Genomic DNA, 17,048 nt, shown 5'->3' with positions numbered 1-17,048 from the left:
CCTGGAGACTTTGTCACTTCACCTAGAGAAACAGGCTGGTCAGTAGGCTGGCATTCATTGGACTCTTCAGGGTCACCAGCCTCCTCAGTTGAAGCAGATACTGCATTCATGATTGTCTTGTGTATTGGTTCATTTGAGCAGTATGACACTTTCCATGGTGGTTTCTTCTGGAGTTTCCATGCTGTCCTTTTCCAGATGAGCAAAAAGAATTTTGTCATTCAGTTGGTTGGTGTGATCCTGCATTTCCATGTTCTTGGAGTTTGTGCAGTTGTAGCCTATTTGAACAGAGAGTGACAGAAGTAGTTGGCAACTGTAACTTCCATCATTGTCTCCAATGCCTTTTTCATTATGAACTTTGCCTCTAGAGCACCTTTTCAATGGCCTTGGTAACCTGGGAGATCAGCTGCCTATGCAGTAGAGCTAGCCTTTTTGTCTTAGCTTTGTCTCCAATCAATAGCTCTATTAATCTTCTCTCAGTTTGCACCAATCTTGCATGGTTTGAACATTCTTTCAGAGCAATCTCGATATTGAATGATGCTTGAAGGTTTTCTGAAGAAGGGTCCAGACCCGAAACGTCAGCTTTCCTGCTCCTCTGATGCTGCTTGGCCTGCTGTGTTCATCCAGCTCTACACCTTGCTACCTCAGATTCTCCAGCATCAGCAGTTCCCATTATCTCGCAAATACAAGATCTGTTTTCACAACGCAAGCCACCAAACTTTAACTCGTTGCCAGCTCCCTCAAGCCCTCCACTGCCTCAGTGCTGTGCTCGGCAATCCTTGACATGTTAGAAATCCCATACAGTGTCATTACTTCTGTAAAGGTTGCAAAATATATCCTGCATGATCCTTTTTTTTAAAATGCCTGCATGTGAAAGAAATGGAAGCTGCATTTATATAGCGCACTATTCACAGACTGTGAAAGGTCTAAAAGTGCTTCATCATCAATTATTTACTTTGAAAATTAGCCACTGCGTTGTTATGTCAGGAAATGAGGCAAACAATTTATGGACAAAGTCTCACAAATAGCAATGTGACAAGTGAGTAGTTTGCCTGTTCTTGTAATAGTGGCTCACAGATAAATATTGGGTAGCTTGGCAAGGAATGAACTTCCTGCTCTTCCTCAAAAGCATCATAGGGTCAAGAAAATAATGTAAAAGTCAATACCTTTGACAGTGCAGCACTCCCTCACTGTTGTATTAAATTGTCAAGTTGGCCCATTTAGGCAATTCTTGTGACGTTGTTTGAACCAGTGACCTCCTGGCCCAAAAATGAGAGTTTCCCTTGAGCCAACCTGATATTTATACAATGTCAAGGCATTAAGTCAAGTGTACTGCCTTCCATTGTCATATAGGCTCACAGATGAACTATGATAGTGGGATAATGAACCAAAGTACAAGTTGGCACAAGATCTGAATCCCACCTTAGCAAAAGAGACAGATAATTGAGGTGGGAAGGATTATACACAAGATTCAATTTTTTCAATACTTTCAAAGGGTATTCATTTATTTCCCTATGCCTTTCAAATGTTCCAAGTTGATATATTTTTCTTTCTAGGTTCCTGTAAGCAACAATATCTAGGTGCATTATCATGTCATAAACATTTTACTTTTCAAGGGTTAATGGAACAAAGACAGTTTTTGCTTTCTGTTTCTGCTTATCTACTGCTGAAACCCTCAATCATGCCTTCATTCACTCTGGACTTGACTATCCAATACACTCCTGTCTCCTTTCCAACATTCTATGTTCCATAAACTAGCAGTCATCCAAAACTCTGCTGTCTATGTCTTAACTATCATTGAGTCGCATTCTCCTATTAGGCCTTGTGCTTGCTGACCTACTTATTCCTGGCCAAACAACGTTTTGATTTTAAAAATTCTTAGCACTGCTTTCTAATTTAGTTGAAATATTGTGAGCAGGTTCTGGAAGCTACTAGACACCAAACCAGTGAAAACCAAGGACTTTAACTATTAAACAATGCCATTATTCAGCAGGTGTAAGATTCACTGGAACCTTCTCCATAAGCTTCCAATTCCACGTGAGCAAATGCCACCTGACATCACTAATGAGGCAGTCAAGGTATTAGCTTATAGCTTTCATCCTCTATACTAGAAAGCCCATCACGCGGGTCTTCTGCAGTGGTAGTGTTCCTACCTCTGAGTCAGGAAGCCCAGGTTCACGTCCCACTGCTCCAGATGTGTCATTGCATCTCTGAGCAGGCTGGTTAGAATCTAAAACCTACTATGGCCTCACCCTCCCTTATCATTATGATCTCCTCCAGTGTCATTGCCCTTCTGAGATATCTGCAATCAACTAATTCTCTGGACTGTTGAGCTTCTCTGATTTTAAGTCCTCTAGCCAATGATAGTGGTGCCTTCAGCTGCCAAGGCCCTAAACTCTAGCATTCCCTCTCTACACTTCTCCACATCACTGTCTTCCTTTAAGATTCTCCTTAACAGAATCTCCTTCCTTGTCAACTGACCTAATATCTTCTTTACATGGCTGGGTGTGATAGTTATATTTTATGATGCTCCTGTGAAGTGCTTTAGGTTGTTTGATAACATTAAAGGTGCTATATAAGTATAAATTATTTTGGAAAAGAAGTTATGTCTCTTTAATAGAGTAATTTTCTTTTAGGTATGGTTGTGCCTCTCGGAGGTGTTACAGAATCTTCAAACACTCCCCTGATAATTGGGGACAGTTTCTTGGAGCCTCTCAGTTGAAAGTCTACTCGGATTTCGGGTGCTTATATTCAAGGGAATCGGGTGTTGCCATGTGCAGGCGGTTATCAGGCCCTGCTAGATGCTGTCACTCTGGCCTGTGAGATCCAAATGCTGGAAGTGTTGAAAGAAAATATGGCAATGCAGAAGTCAGCAATGCCTTCCTGTCCTCAGAAGCAGCTGAGCTTGCTAATGGGTGCAGTGGATGATTTAGTGAAGGCACGGGCCAGAAGCTGGGCACACATCATTCACACTGCGTACAACTTGCAGAGACAGAGAAAAGAAGCCAGGCAGTTTGCAAACAGTGGTGGAAGCATAGGTAAGCTTACAGATGCATCAAACTGAATCTGGAAATGGTTTTGTAGGAGATTTTCAGACAGCCTCTGATGGCCTACTGAAACATTTAGAAGACTTACTTCTACTCACAATGAGTGGGAAGACAATTGAACTTTCAGTCCACTTCCCTGAAGTCAGCATCAGGAGTCACATAAAATCAGTTAACATCCTAAAGTTCTATCACAAATTTCTCTGTGCCAACATTATATGACTGCTGACCACCACCATCATAAGGTGATTTAGGTATTGGCAATAAAAACTGGCCTTGCTGGTGATGCCCATGTACCAAGAACATACACAAATATCATTTTCAGAGTTGGGCCTTATTTGCTGGCAAATCATTGCTGTTGAAGAAGTGGTCCATTGCTATTGTGTGTGGGAGGATGGGAATCCGCTGAAATACCCTACTGAACGAGCTGGCAGCTTGGGAGAGTGGGGTGGTAGGAGTGAGCAGGAGAAGGAAGGACCGTTGCTGAAGTCTTTTCATCCATCCTGAAAATTTTATTTGGGGTCATCCATGCATTGTGTGTGTGTGTGTGTGTGTGCGCGCGCATGGATGTATGTGTGTGAGTCTCCAAATAAGCTGCTGATCATCTTTTTTGCAAGTAAAGACCTTAGAGACCAGGTTCATACTTCCTTGAAAGCGAAGTCCCAGGTAGACAGAATAGTGAAGAAGGTGTTTGGTACGCTTGCCTTTATTGGTCAGTGCATTGAGTAAAGGAGTTGGGAGATCATGTTGCAACTGTACAGATTGTTGGTTCAGCCACTTTTGGAATACTGTGTGCAATTCTGGTCTCCCTGCTGTAGAAAGAATGCTGGAAACTTGAAAGGGCTCAGCAAAGATTTACAAGGATGTTGCCAGGTTTAGAGGGTTTGAGCTATAGGGAGCAGCTGAATAGGCTGGGGATATTTTCCCTGGAGCGTCAGAGGCTGAGGGGTTGACTATATAATGGTTTATAAAATCATGAGGGGCATAGATAGGGTGAATAGTCAAGGTCTTTTCCCCGGAGTGGGTGAGTCCAAAACTAGAGGCCGTAGGTTTAAGGAGATAAGGGAAAGATTTAAAAGGGGTACCCTAAGGGGTACCATTTTCATGCAGACATTGGTGTGTGTATGGAATGAGCTGCCAGAGGAAGTGGTGGAGGTTGGTACAATTACAACATTTAAAAGGCATCTGAATGGGTATATGAATAGGTAGGATTTAGAGGGATATGGGCCAAATGCTGGCAAATGGGACTAGATTAATTTAAGATATTTGGTCGGCATGGATGTGTTGGACCGAAGGGTCTGCTTTCATGCTGTACAGCTCTATGACTATAAATGATGGATGGCAATCCACTGAATATAGTCCTATTCTCCATTTAATTACTTAGAGCATCCATCTGGTGGCAGTGGCCTACACTTCACTCGGGGAGCCCTTGTTGCTCTAGTAATGCACACTTTTACAAACACTTTGTTGCCTGGAGCTATGGATGGAGATGGCAGAGGCTCCAATTTCATTCCATCATGTGGCTGATTAGGAATTTCTCCCATTCCAACTACCTGCTATTGTTGTATGTTGGAAGGATGCACAAGTTGACACTCAAAATTTTTTGGCCACATTAGGAATACGCTTTAATCTTCAGCCATCAAATCCTCGAGTGGGACTCAAACCCAAAGCTCCTTGCTCAAGCAGGAATGCCATCTCTGGTTCATCCATTTAAAATAACACAGGTCCATTTATTCCTCAGCTAATGAAATAGAGCCAACTTCATTTAGCAACAAGTGTTGGCATCAAAGCCCCCAATTACACTGAACATAGTTTTCCCATTTCCGTACTTTTATTCCTGTCTTTTCATTCTTTTCAAGAGATAGGGCACAGGGAAGCTGACAAAACAGTATATAGAGAACAAAATTAGTTGAGAAGGAACAAAGTTCATGTTAAATAAAAACAAAAAGCGCTGGAGACACTTAGCAGGTCTGGCAGCATCTGTGGAGAAACAGAATTTATGTTTTGACTCTTTTCAGAGCTTCAACATTTATTTTCTTATGTTGATTTTGTTTTTCCTATAGGGATGATCTCATTTGCTAGCACTGGCCTGCTGATACCTGCTGTCATTGGGATGCAGATACCTGATCCTGGAGGTTCTGACCTGGAAGTGCCTATTTTAGGGGTGGAAATTGACAGGGCAACTGGTCAGCTTATTCCTGTTGCTGGGACCATGGAGGATCAAAATGGCAATGGTACTGTTTATTTGGTTCATCTATTGCCTTGAATCTTGTCTTTACAAACCTGCATTTTCGTGGATTGTTGTGATACTGTTGTTACTAAACTGATCCTTGACCAAAATCAGGCTTGATAGATCGTGTTTTATTTTTCTTTGGTTTTAACGAGGTTGTCTTTCACTGAAACACAGCTCACAATGCTGCTCATTAAGTTACAAAATAAAGCAGAGTTTTATTACTTACACAGAATAAATTAAGATAAAATAGAATAAACATAATTATTTACACATAACACAAGTTTAGAAATTCAGAATATATGGTAACTGCAATCCCATTAATTCCAACAGCACCCCTCTGTAATACTCATATCTATTTACCTTATCTGATGCTTCAATTCCCAGTCTGGAAAATCTTCCTTGGCAAAAAGGTGCAGAGCTGGATGAACACAGCAGGCTAAGCAGCATCATAGGAGCAGAAAGGCTGATGTTTCGGGCCTAGAAGGGTCTAGATCCAAAACGTCAGCCTTCCTGCTCCTATGATGCTGCTTAGCCTACTGTGTTCATCCAGCTCTGCACCTTGTTGTCTTGGATTCTCCAGCATCTGCAGTTCCTACTGTCTCTTCCTTGAGTTGTTATATAACTGAAATCAGACTTTCTTAGCTTCAAATGAACCCTCATTGTTATATCCAAAGAATATTAGTATGGAACTTTCAAACTGAACTCCTTAGGCTGAGGTAACTTATTTCTTAATAGTTCTAAACTATCTCCATTCTTCAAGAGGAACTTTTTTGCACATAAACCTTTAACCAGGACTTCTGCAAACAAGAGTTTGCTGCAAGCTATGAATGTTCCTGCCAAGCCAAGTAAAAACACCATTCTAGATCCTTCTATCTGAAGCCTAATGAACTACACTGTTACTTTGTTTGCTCATGAAAACTCAACCAATGTAAACAAATTCCCATTAGGCTCCAAGAATTATACCTCTCATACTATTTATTTTAACAAAGCTTGGCTCAAAAAGCCTTACAAGTTCATCATTAAACCACGTCATAGATACAAACCAAACACACATGCCACTAGTTAAAAATCCAAATTCTAAAATATATGGTATTAATATATATATTAATCACATGCCTTAAGTCACAGCATAGATTAAGGAAGCTATGCTGCTCTCCCATCAAGAAGGTTGAGAAAAAAATTGGTGGAGGTGTTTCCACCTATGAGGCAGACCTATGGCAGTAGTTAGGGAGAAACTGTTCCCTTTAGTGGCAGGATTGAGAAGCAGACAGCATTGATCTCAACTATCTGACAACCGTTTGAGAGAAAAAAAACACTCTTCTTCTCTATTTAAAAAATGCAACGTCTTAATCTTAAACCATTTCCCCTAGTTTTAGTCTCCCCCTCAAGAGGAAACATCCTCTGGGTATCAACCCAATCGAGTCACTTCAACCTCCTGTTTGTTTCCATAAGATCATCTCTTATTCTTCTAAACTCCAATGATGTACCCTTAACCTGTTCATTTAAGCAATAACAGTTTAAGAAGAAACAATAGAGCCATAGCATCATAGAGCTGTACAGCACTGAAACAGACCCTTCAGTCCAACTGGTCCATGCCAACCAGATATCCTTGCCACTTGTCAGCATTTGGTCCATATCCCTCTAAACTCTTCCTATTCATGTACCATCCAGATGCCTTTAAAATGTTGTAATTGTACCATTCTCCACCACTTCCTCTGGCAGTTCATTCCATACACGCACCACCCTCTGCCCCTTTAGGTCCCTTTTAAATCTTTCCCCTCTCACCTTAAAACATATGCCCTCTAGTTTTGGACTCCCTACCCTGTGGAAAAGTCCTGTCGAAGTATTCTGCAAAAAAAAGTTTAAACTCTTAAACCATCTAAAAAGACATCCAGGCTCCTATTTCTAGCAAGAAATGTAATTATGGAGCAACATGTGACTCTTTACCTCAATTTTTCTTCCTGACAATGACAATTAAACGTGCTGTGTATCTCCAGTATTCTCTCTTCAGATTCCCTTTCATTAGACTGCTATTGGATTTAATACTGGTGATTCAAGAATTGTCTTTGCTTTGATTTGTCTTTCAATCCTATAATCAGAATTTCATTGCAGTGCCCTTTTACACTCTTGCACAAGAGAAAATTTTGCCATCTGATGGGCATATAACACTCTGAGCTTCAGTCTACAATTTGAAGATTTTTCTAATTTACCAGTGCAACAAAGTTCCCCAACATTATCAATTACTCATATTTATCTAGCACCTTTCTGAATTCTCTTCTTCCTCCTAAACTTCAATGATCCCATCCTGTGTCTTCTTCCTCTTTGCTACATTGATATAGAATCACAGAAATCCTACAGTGTGGAAAGAGGCCATTCAGCCCATCGAGTTTACACTAACATGTCACCATATCCAATGTTAAGTCTCAAAATAATAGGTCTCCTTATGGTCCTCTATAATATACTCCTTTCCAACAATGTGCAAACTTTTAAAACAAGACCTTGCTGTCCCATAACTTCTACTATGCGGCACAGTGGTTCAGTGGTTAGACTGTTGCCTCACAGCACCAGGGACCTGGGTTCAATTCCACCCTCAGGTGATTGTGTAGTTGAGTTTGCATGTTCTCCCCGTGTCTGTGTGGGTTTCCTCTAGGTCCTCTAGTTTCCTCCCACAATTCAAAGATGTGCAGGTTATGTGGATTGGCTATGCTAAGTTGCCCATTGAATCCAAGGATATGCAGCCTAGGTGGATTAGCTGTGGGAAATGTGGGGTTATGGTAGAGGGTGGGTCTGGGTGGGAATGCTCTTCAAAGGGTTGGTGTGGACTCTATGGGCTGAATGGCCTGCTTCCACACTGTAGGGATTCTATGATACTACACAGTAATGTTGTGCTTCCTTCAAATTCTTTTCAGCCTTGACATGGCCTTTTACAATGTGGCTTTATATCTTCACCAAAATCGTTCAGTTGAAAAATAGATATAGAATTTCATCACGACTCCTCAGATGCTAAAGCAGTCCACGTTCAAATGCAACAAGACCTGGACAATATCCAGGCTTGGGCTGACAAGTGGCAAATAACATTTGCGCCACAGAAATGCCAGGCTTTGACCATCACCAATAAGAGGCAATCTAACCACTGCCCCTTGGCATTCAATGGTGTTACCATCACTGAATTCCCCCACTGTCAACATCCTGGGTGTTATCATTGACTAGAAACTCAACTGGACTCACCACATAAACACAGTGGCTACTAAGAGCAGGTCAGAGGCTATGAATTCTGCAGTGACTCCTGACCTCCTGACTCCTCAAAGCCTATCCATCATCTACAAGGCACAAGTCAGGAATGTGATGGAATATTCCACACTTAACTGGATGAGTGCAGCCTCAATAACACTCGAAGCTTGACACCATCCAGTACAAAGCAGTCTATTTGATTGGCACTATATCTACAAGCCATTCACTCTGTCCACCACCGATGCTCAGTAGCAGCAGTGTGTACTAACTACAAGATGCACTGTAGAAATTCACCAAAGATCCTCAAACAGTACCTTCCAAACCCACAACCACTTCCATCTAGAAGGACAAGGACAGCAGATATATGGAAACACCACCACCTCCAAGTTCCCCTCCAAGTCACTTACCATCCTGACTTGGAAATATATCGCCATTCCTTCATAGTCGCTGGGTCAAAATCCTGGAATTCCCTCCCTAATAGCATTGTGGGTCAACCCATAGCAGGAGGACTGCAGCGGTTCAAGAAGGCAGCGCACCACCACCTTCTCAAGGGCAACTAGGGATGGGCAAAAAATGCTGGCCATCCAGCGATGCACACATCCCACAAATGGATAAAAAATTGTCCTCTCATTTTAGAACTGATTGTGCTTCTTCTGTTTTCCAGGACTGATACCAATCACTCTTGGTGCCAGAAGCATAGACGAGCTCATAGGTGAAATTGGTCCAGTTGTTGGTGCTCGTATAGATCCACACACAAGAATTGTGGTACCTATCACACAGTCATCCAGAACCTCCTTAAGACAAAAACCAGCTGTAGAAATGGTAATATAATAGGAAGCTGAGACACCACTTAATCATAATAATTTTCCTGGTTAATATTTCGGCTAAGTATTTCGGGCAAAAAGCATTGCTTTCCAGCAACTATTTTCTTAGGAGACTCAATGTTGGCAGAGAATCAGGCTATACTGTTGTATGGTTATCTTCAACACACCTCTGATGTGATTATAGTTTTATTTGGAGCGAACTTAGATCAGGGTATCTCCTTGAAAACTTCTGTCTGCTGAGTTCAAGCTCACCTCAGGGGAGGTGATGGCCTAGTGGTATTATCGATGGACTGTTAATCTAGAGACCCACATAATGTTCTGGGTACCTGGGTTTGAATCCTGCCATGGCAGATGGTGGAATTTGAATTCAATAAATATCTGGAATTAACAGTCTAATGATGACCATGAATCCATTGCCAATTTTCACAAAAAACCCATCTGGTTCACTAATGTCCTTTAGGGAAGGAAACTGCCATCCTTACATGCTCTGGCCTACTGTGACTCCAGACCCACAGCAATGTGGTTGACTCTTAACTGCCCTCTGGGCAATTAGGGATGGGCAATACATGCTGCGTAGCCAGCAATGCGCACATCTTGTGAATGAATAAAGGAAAAAAAAAATTTCACAAAAGTGAAAGCTTAAAGTTTTGAGTTTGTCAGATTAATGTAACTATTCCCAAAGGTGAAGAAGCTGCCCAAGAACGTAACCATCTTCCAAAAAAGCCTGTTTAATTTTAATAAGTATTAGCTGTGCTATAAACATCCCAGGTATTTTAAGGATGTTACGGAAGGGGAATGGCTGAACACCTCTGATAATTAAACCTAAACACAAGCCCCAATCCGCTAAAATGTGATTAGAGGTTCCCTTCTAATAATTACCCCTGAAACACCCAGAGAACCTCGCTTTTCCCCTTGTGATCTGTTAAAAGAGTGGTTAAAAGAAATAAAATCCTTGATCTACTTTATAAATAACAAGAAGGAATTTATTTACTTAACCCTAACAATGAACAAATTAACAAAATTACTAACAAGCCAAACAATTCCTCTTAGACTACTAACTACTCTCTAACTGAACAAAATTCTACTGGAATTCTGTTCAAATAAACTCAAGTCCCACTTATATAATCCCAAATAATAAGACAACAATAAGTTAAAACTTAATCTCTCCAAGTTCGCACAGACTGTGTCTTCTGGAACCCTCCACCTTCTGTCACGCCACAAATGCCTCTCTTCTGCTGATTCTACTGTCAGGCATGCTTTCTCAGTAAAGACTCTTAGCTAAAAATGCCATGGTACCTTTATCGATAAGATGGTGCTTTCTTAGAGAGCTAGCGATTTCTTGTGAGAGCTCTCAGCTTATTTCTCAGATTGCAGACTTGCTCTCTCCTCAGATGACAGTTGGCTCTCTCCGATTTTCCAAACGCCCTCATCTTTATAAATGCCCTGATGACACATCAATGTATTATAATATGGTTGGTTTCAGGTTGCCAAAACCATCAGTTTTAAATTCTATTGGCTTTCAGAATCTAAGGGCTTGGTTTAAATTGATTGGTTAAATTTGAAAAGACTTGTTGCCTTGGTAAAAATGCTGCTTGATGTTCGATACAAGGTGTTTCAACTCGAGCACTCTCTGTGCATAGTTCTTGTAAACTTCCAAGCACAGTAAAAGACAATCTCTTAAAAGGACCAGGCACTCTTTTGTCCCACTATCATTTTTTTTTACCAACGATTCAAACTTCCTACCTTCGATTTCATGAATACTCCACCCAACTTCATAACTTGGGTCCAATATTTATTGATTCAGAATATAGACTTCCCCACTTAAAAAAGTGTCTAAGGGATTAGGGGTCATTTTAGTTGCAACAGAAACTTAAATGAGATGATTTATTAATTTTACAATGTTATTAATGGAAATTAACAAGCAGTATGTTTCATGTGTATAAATATATTGCTGTGTCAAAAACTACCAAAAGATGTAATACCAAATGTAATAGAAATCAGTTTGATGTTATTTTTAATTATTCAAGTATGTCTAAAAATGTCTAGGACTATCTAATAATAACTAAAAATAAAATATTTAATAATAGCTAAGAATATTCATCAGGAAGTAAAGTTTTACCTTAAACGTCAGAGTGAGGATGATATTTCCTCCCTGTGGGAAAAAACACTTTGAGAAGTGTTATCTGAGGCTCTCTAACATCTCTAAAATTTCAGTGAGAAGATCTTTTTTAAATTAAATAAAAACCGAAATAACTGCGGATGCTGTAAATCAGAAACAAAAACAGAAATTGCTGGAAAAGCTCAGCAGTTCTGGCAGCATCTGTGGAGAGAAATCAGAGTTAATGTTTTGGTTTGAGTTCTGAGGAGGTTCTGCTAGCTGGGTTCAAAACCAGACTGCAGAGCTGAGAGTGCCAGATCTATCTCTCTCCACAGATGTTGCCAGAACTGCCGAGCTTTTCCAGCAATTTCTGTTTGTGCTTTTTTTTAAATTATTTTGATTTCTCCTGTTTTGCAAATGCAATGTCAACCTCTGCGTAGTTTTCTCCCACTTTCATTTGATTCTGGCTTATTACTTTATTATTCTGTGAAGATCCATTTATGAAGTTGTGAATTTTTGTATAGTCAATGTTTATACTCCTTTCAACTATCCTTTTTATTCTTTTCATCTTAAGTGAATCCTTCCTCGCATGTTTCTAAGGTGACAAGGATCTTTGGTATTCTCATCAGTTGCCTGTTACCATTTTACTTTTACACCAAGTATGGTGTTGCTGTGTGTCTTTCAAAGCCTCATTTTTAGTGACTAAATATCGTTTATACTTTATTATTGTCTGTGCTGAGCACTAATTTGCTTAATGGCATAAACATTGTATTCTATGTCCCCATTACAATTTTCCTGCTGTCTATGACAGAGCTTTTCGTGGTTAACTCTGACAAAAATCTTTCTCTTTAAAAGTTTTTAATATCTACGTGTATTCTACCTAATTAGTTATACTTACTTCTCAATCAAACTTATATTTTTAACCAGATATCATTACAACCCTGAGAGCAATGCTCCCCTCTAGGAACATGGTCTCATGGAATAATAAGTGTATGCATTTCCACTGCCATTAATTCCTGGAAAAAAGGCACATGCTGTTGCATTAGTACCGTTGGGGTGACAAAGTGAGTAATGCTAATTTTCTTACATGAGGTAGATATTTCTAATGCCCTTTAAATGGGATTTCATGCTGGAGTGAATGGATCTCCCTCTATGTTAGTCTTCCCTGTGTCAGTAATAAACATTCTTAGATTAGATACAGGTATTGCATAAATCTGTAGGTGGACGGGTAATCTAAATGATGTATATATGTGATGAAGGAATCTGATAGCGAAAATGCCATGGAGCTATTTAGTTTGTTTCTGTGGTGGCAGCAAATAAAATAAGGAAATTTAATGACTGAATTACAGCGACAGCAATGAGGAGTGGAATTGTCTTTTCATGAAGGATAGTGGGAATCTAGGACAGCCTCTCATTAAAGTCTGGGAATGCTGGGGATCAAAGAAATTTTGTTAATTCAAACAATCTAGTAATCTGTCATAAAAACAGGTAAATCGAGTTGAGATGCAGATTAACCATAATCTCGTGAACTGCGGAATAAGCTTGAGGGGCTGAATGTCATATTCCTGTTCCCATTCATTCTGTCATTATGATTCTTCAACCTCCCCACAAAACTGTGGTACCCTACAGCACCAGTGTAACATTTATCCACTTCCCATAGATGTTGCCCAACAGGTTTCATGTGTGATATCAGCAATGAGTGCCAGATTAGGGGAATTGGCTTGGGACTTCACAGGCAAAATACAGAAAAGAGCTTCTCATGTTAGCTGGGTTCAAAACTTGGCTGCAGAGGTGAAAGTGCCAGGTATATCATCCTGAAAATGTTCACAATTTCAATTCTACAGGAGGACTCAGTGCTCCAAATTGATGGTGATATTTGTGTTTCTGTTCAGCTCAATGCCCTTGAAGAGGAATTCCATTATAGATGAGGTAATTGGCAACATCAGCAGCAGAAAGAGGAAGATCTGTACATTGCTTTGAAGAGTTTGCTGCAGGAGGTATCTGGCACCAAAGTTAATTGCAAATTTCAGAAGGTACAGTATTGTTAAAGTAAGATCTACAAAAAAGCTCTTGAATAGTGGAATCAAATCATTGGTTTATTAAATATATAACATTGCAAAACTACTCAAACATATCCTTAACATTACAACCACATCTGATGATGTTTGGTTGGTCACACATATTCAATTACTCATCACAAACAGACACTTGTATATGTTACTTTCTTGCTCTAAATTAAAATCCATGTCTGCCTGCTTTACATCTTTATATAAAAGTTAAACTGCAATTCTGTATATAAAGGTCATTTAATTGTTTCACCCTTAATCAATAACTTCAGTTTTCCGTAAGTAATATTCTAAAATGATTTTGTTTCACTTTTACGTAGTAGTCATTTAAGCGGAGATGATGGTGTATCACAAGATTAGCAATCCAGACCCATATACTAATGCTCTGAGGATGAGAGTTCAAATCCCCTCACAGCAGTTTGTGGAATTTAAATCAGTTAATTTATCTGAAGCTGCAAAGATGATGATGAAACTGTCATTGATTGTTAAAAATCTCATCCGGTTCGTTAATGCTCTTCAAGGAAGAAAATACACCGTCCTTACCTGTTTGCAGTTGACTCTTAACTAATGGGAATTAAAGTGGACAGCAAAACCAACATCCTATAGACAAATGAAAAAAATCAGTCGTACCCATTTACTAGACAGTAAGATTATTTCATCTTTTTTGGACCTAGATAAACAAGTCTTGAGGTGTTGTTCCTTCAGACCCAAGGTGCAATCTGTGGAGCATCCAGCAGCTCAATTCTTTCCTGTTTTGATCATTCTGTTCCTCTATAGAGTGTGTAGCAAGTCTGAATCTATTTATCTGGGTTTCCTAAGGTTGAGCAGAAGGTGGCAGCCCTTGACGATATCATTGACTCATTGCGAGACTGTGCACAAAGTGAAGCCCAACGCAGATGCACACAGGAGTCACAGCTTGCATCCTTGATGCCGACTGACATTGTGCTCCTGATTTCTCAAGGTAAACCCTGTGACAGCCGCTGTCTACATTCAGCTTTCCATCAGTTCTTTCTTACAAAGCCTTCATTCTGTCTCCCAGCTAGAGGTATTTCCAAACCGTGGAGACATTTTCTGTAGATTCTTAATTCCGTCCCCACATCTACACTTGGCCGGCCTTTTGTCTCCCATGATGCCAATGTTTACCCTTTTACCCTGCTGTGTTTCTGTCATAAGACAGAATCCGTGAGGCTGCATGAAGGCAAACAGATGATGGTGCATGAACCATAAATCTAAAGCCTGCAGATCTCTCAGCAGTGGCTGGGTAAGAGGCTGAGCTGCCAATTACAATATAAAAACAGAATTTACTGAATGAGACTCATGTTGGATACAAAGCATTAACTCTGTTTCACTTTCCAGAGACACTGCGAGACCTGCAGAGTCTCTGCAGCATTTTCTGTTTTTATTTCAAATTTCCAGCATCTGCAGTATTTCAACTTTATCTAATATTTGGGAAAGATTCACTCCAGGAGCGGGCAGAGGTAAACAAATTCTCTCGATGCTTCCAGAGTCAGTGATGCCCCCACAGTGCTGATGAAACTTTAAGTTCGCCATCAGTGTAAATCTCGTTTTAGTCATTAAGACACATGGAGAAGGCACCAAGGTTTCGTGCCACAGGAAGTCGGGGCAGCACTATTGTCCACTGCTTGTAGAAGCCCCAACAGGATTTCACATTGATCAGACAGCTCATTGCCTGCAGTGGTCCCTTTTAACTAATCTGATCAACCTGAAAGCCATCAGCTCTTCAATCATAGCAGCACCACCACGAGCAATGGCCACTAATGGAACTGCAGCCAGTCTGGACCAGCCAGCATGGAGGAGACCCCAAAAATAAGTGAGTTTGTGGAACTCGCCCAGGCCACTCTGGCTGGTTCCATATTGGGAAGGTTAATTATGAGAGCAGGAGGTTGTTACTGATGCGGTGTAGTGGGATTTGTGGTGAAAGGACAGGTATAACCATTTATTCTCTCTTTAGACCAGACCAGATTCAGACTTCTTTGTTTAAAAGTTTATTCATCCATGCATGGGAGGTGTACCCATCATAGGTGGCATTCAATTCAAACTTTACTACAAAAGGAAATGGTTTTATACTATTAAAACAAGTTTCCAAATCAAAAGGTTACACATCTACTCACCCATATTGCTATCCAACTGTGTTCACCTAGTCATGGGTCCCAACCTGGAATGTTAATTATATTATCCAATCATATTCAAACTAATACACATGATCAATGGCCCATCATAAAATGTCATAAAATGTTCACATCTTCTAACTATCAGTACATGCTTGTGATTATCAGAAACCCTACGCTGTCCTTTTGCCCCTTTCAGTGGCACATAGGGTTCCCATTCAGAGGGCAGCCCAGAACTAGAAAGAAGCTGTATCTGTACACTTGACAGTTTTTCCACATGGCAATGTGCCTGTTAACCACTGACAAAATGGTAGCAGCAGGGGAAGGTAATAGGCACACTACTGCCTCACCATCTTACCTGATATTATAAACCGCCGCCCCTTCTGAATCTCCAACCATGTTCCCTTAGCCCCCATAAAATCCCAATTTGGAGACGGTTCAAGGAGAGAGCAGTAGCCTTCTGAACCTTGAATCTCTTGTCCAGCTGCCTGAATCTCTATAGATCAGGAAAGAATTATGTTACCAGGTTGGTTCAGAGACGCTGGAATATAGGGACATGGACCATGTGTTAGCAGATAGGATTAGTATAGAATAGCATCATGGTCAGCACAGACATGATGGGCCAAACGGCCTGTTCCTGTGCTGTACTGTTCAATGCTCTTTAACCATAATATTCTGCATGAGAATCTTTTTGCATGTTGTTTATCTCCTCACTCTTTGTTCTATCTACCAGTCACTATTGTTAAAGACGTTATCCTGTGTTCTTCAATCCATAGTGGATAAGGAGGAAGTGGAGCAGCAGCTTCTGTATTTAGCCATGGCTCACACCTTCATCGAAAAGGTGAGACAGTTCATTCATAAGATGTGTCAGGAAGAGGTTCATCAAAGGGGTCAACTTCAGAAGTGTATCAACCAGCAAGAAACTTTCAGACTGAAGCACCAACAGGTGGGCAATGCTAATCCATACTGTGTGCATCTTAAATCCACTTTGTTTTTCTTTTATATAATGACCATTTATTAATTTAAGAGCATCCTAGTCCTTAACTATTAAAGCTGTTGATTTCTCCAGCTAACAATGTGAAGAGTGATTGAGTGAGAGGCTGGAAAAGCACAGCAAGTCAGACAGCACCAGAGGAGCAGGAAATTCAATGTTTTGGGCTGAAACTCTTCATCAGGACTGGGGAGGGGAGCACAGAAATAAATAGAGGGAGGGAGGTGGGGGCAGGGGGAAGGGTAGGAGAGATGGTGATAGGTGGATGCAGCTAGGAGGTTATTCCATTCACAATAACCCCCTACCTGTACCAATCACAATAAACCCCTACCTGCAAGAATCACGATAAACCCTTACCTGCACCAATCACGATAAACCCTTACTTGCACCAATCACGATAAACCCTTACTTGCACCAATCACGATAAACCCTTAC

The 17,048-nt window shown here is 40.5% G+C and overlaps 2 protein-coding genes across 2 annotated transcripts in view; both read left to right on the top strand.

Moving 5' to 3' along the window:
- The window catches only part of LOC109917153, a 22,388-nt gene extending 17,174 nt beyond the window's left edge, over positions 1–5,214 (top strand). Inside the window, exons 7-8 of the mRNA XM_020516947.2 lie at positions 2,634–3,035; positions 5,105–5,214. Coding sequence (XP_020372536.2) covers positions 2,634–2,719 — 86 coding nt within the window. The 3' untranslated portion in view covers positions 2,720–3,035; positions 5,105–5,214. The remainder of the gene's footprint in view (positions 1–2,633; positions 3,036–5,104) is intronic.
- An 8,141-nt stretch (positions 5,215–13,355) lies between these two features.
- si:dkey-103g5.4 overlaps positions 13,356–17,048 on the top strand; it is a 16,793-nt gene continuing 13,100 nt past the window's right edge. Inside the window, exons 1-3 of the mRNA XM_048615602.1 lie at positions 13,356–13,460; positions 14,313–14,454; positions 16,399–16,568. Of these exons, the coding sequence (XP_048471559.1) occupies positions 14,421–14,454; positions 16,399–16,568 (204 nt within the window). The 5' untranslated portion in view covers positions 13,356–13,460; positions 14,313–14,420. The remainder of the gene's footprint in view (positions 13,461–14,312; positions 14,455–16,398; positions 16,569–17,048) is intronic.

The sequence above is a fragment of the Rhincodon typus genome, chromosome 32 (assembly GCF_021869965.1).
Source record: "Rhincodon typus isolate 14 chromosome 32, sRhiTyp1.1, whole genome shotgun sequence".
In the NCBI taxonomy this organism is placed as follows: Eukaryota; Metazoa; Chordata; class Chondrichthyes; order Orectolobiformes; family Rhincodontidae; genus Rhincodon; species Rhincodon typus.
Note: the sequence above shows the minus strand (reverse complement) of the source record. Positions and strands in the feature narration are given on the sequence as shown.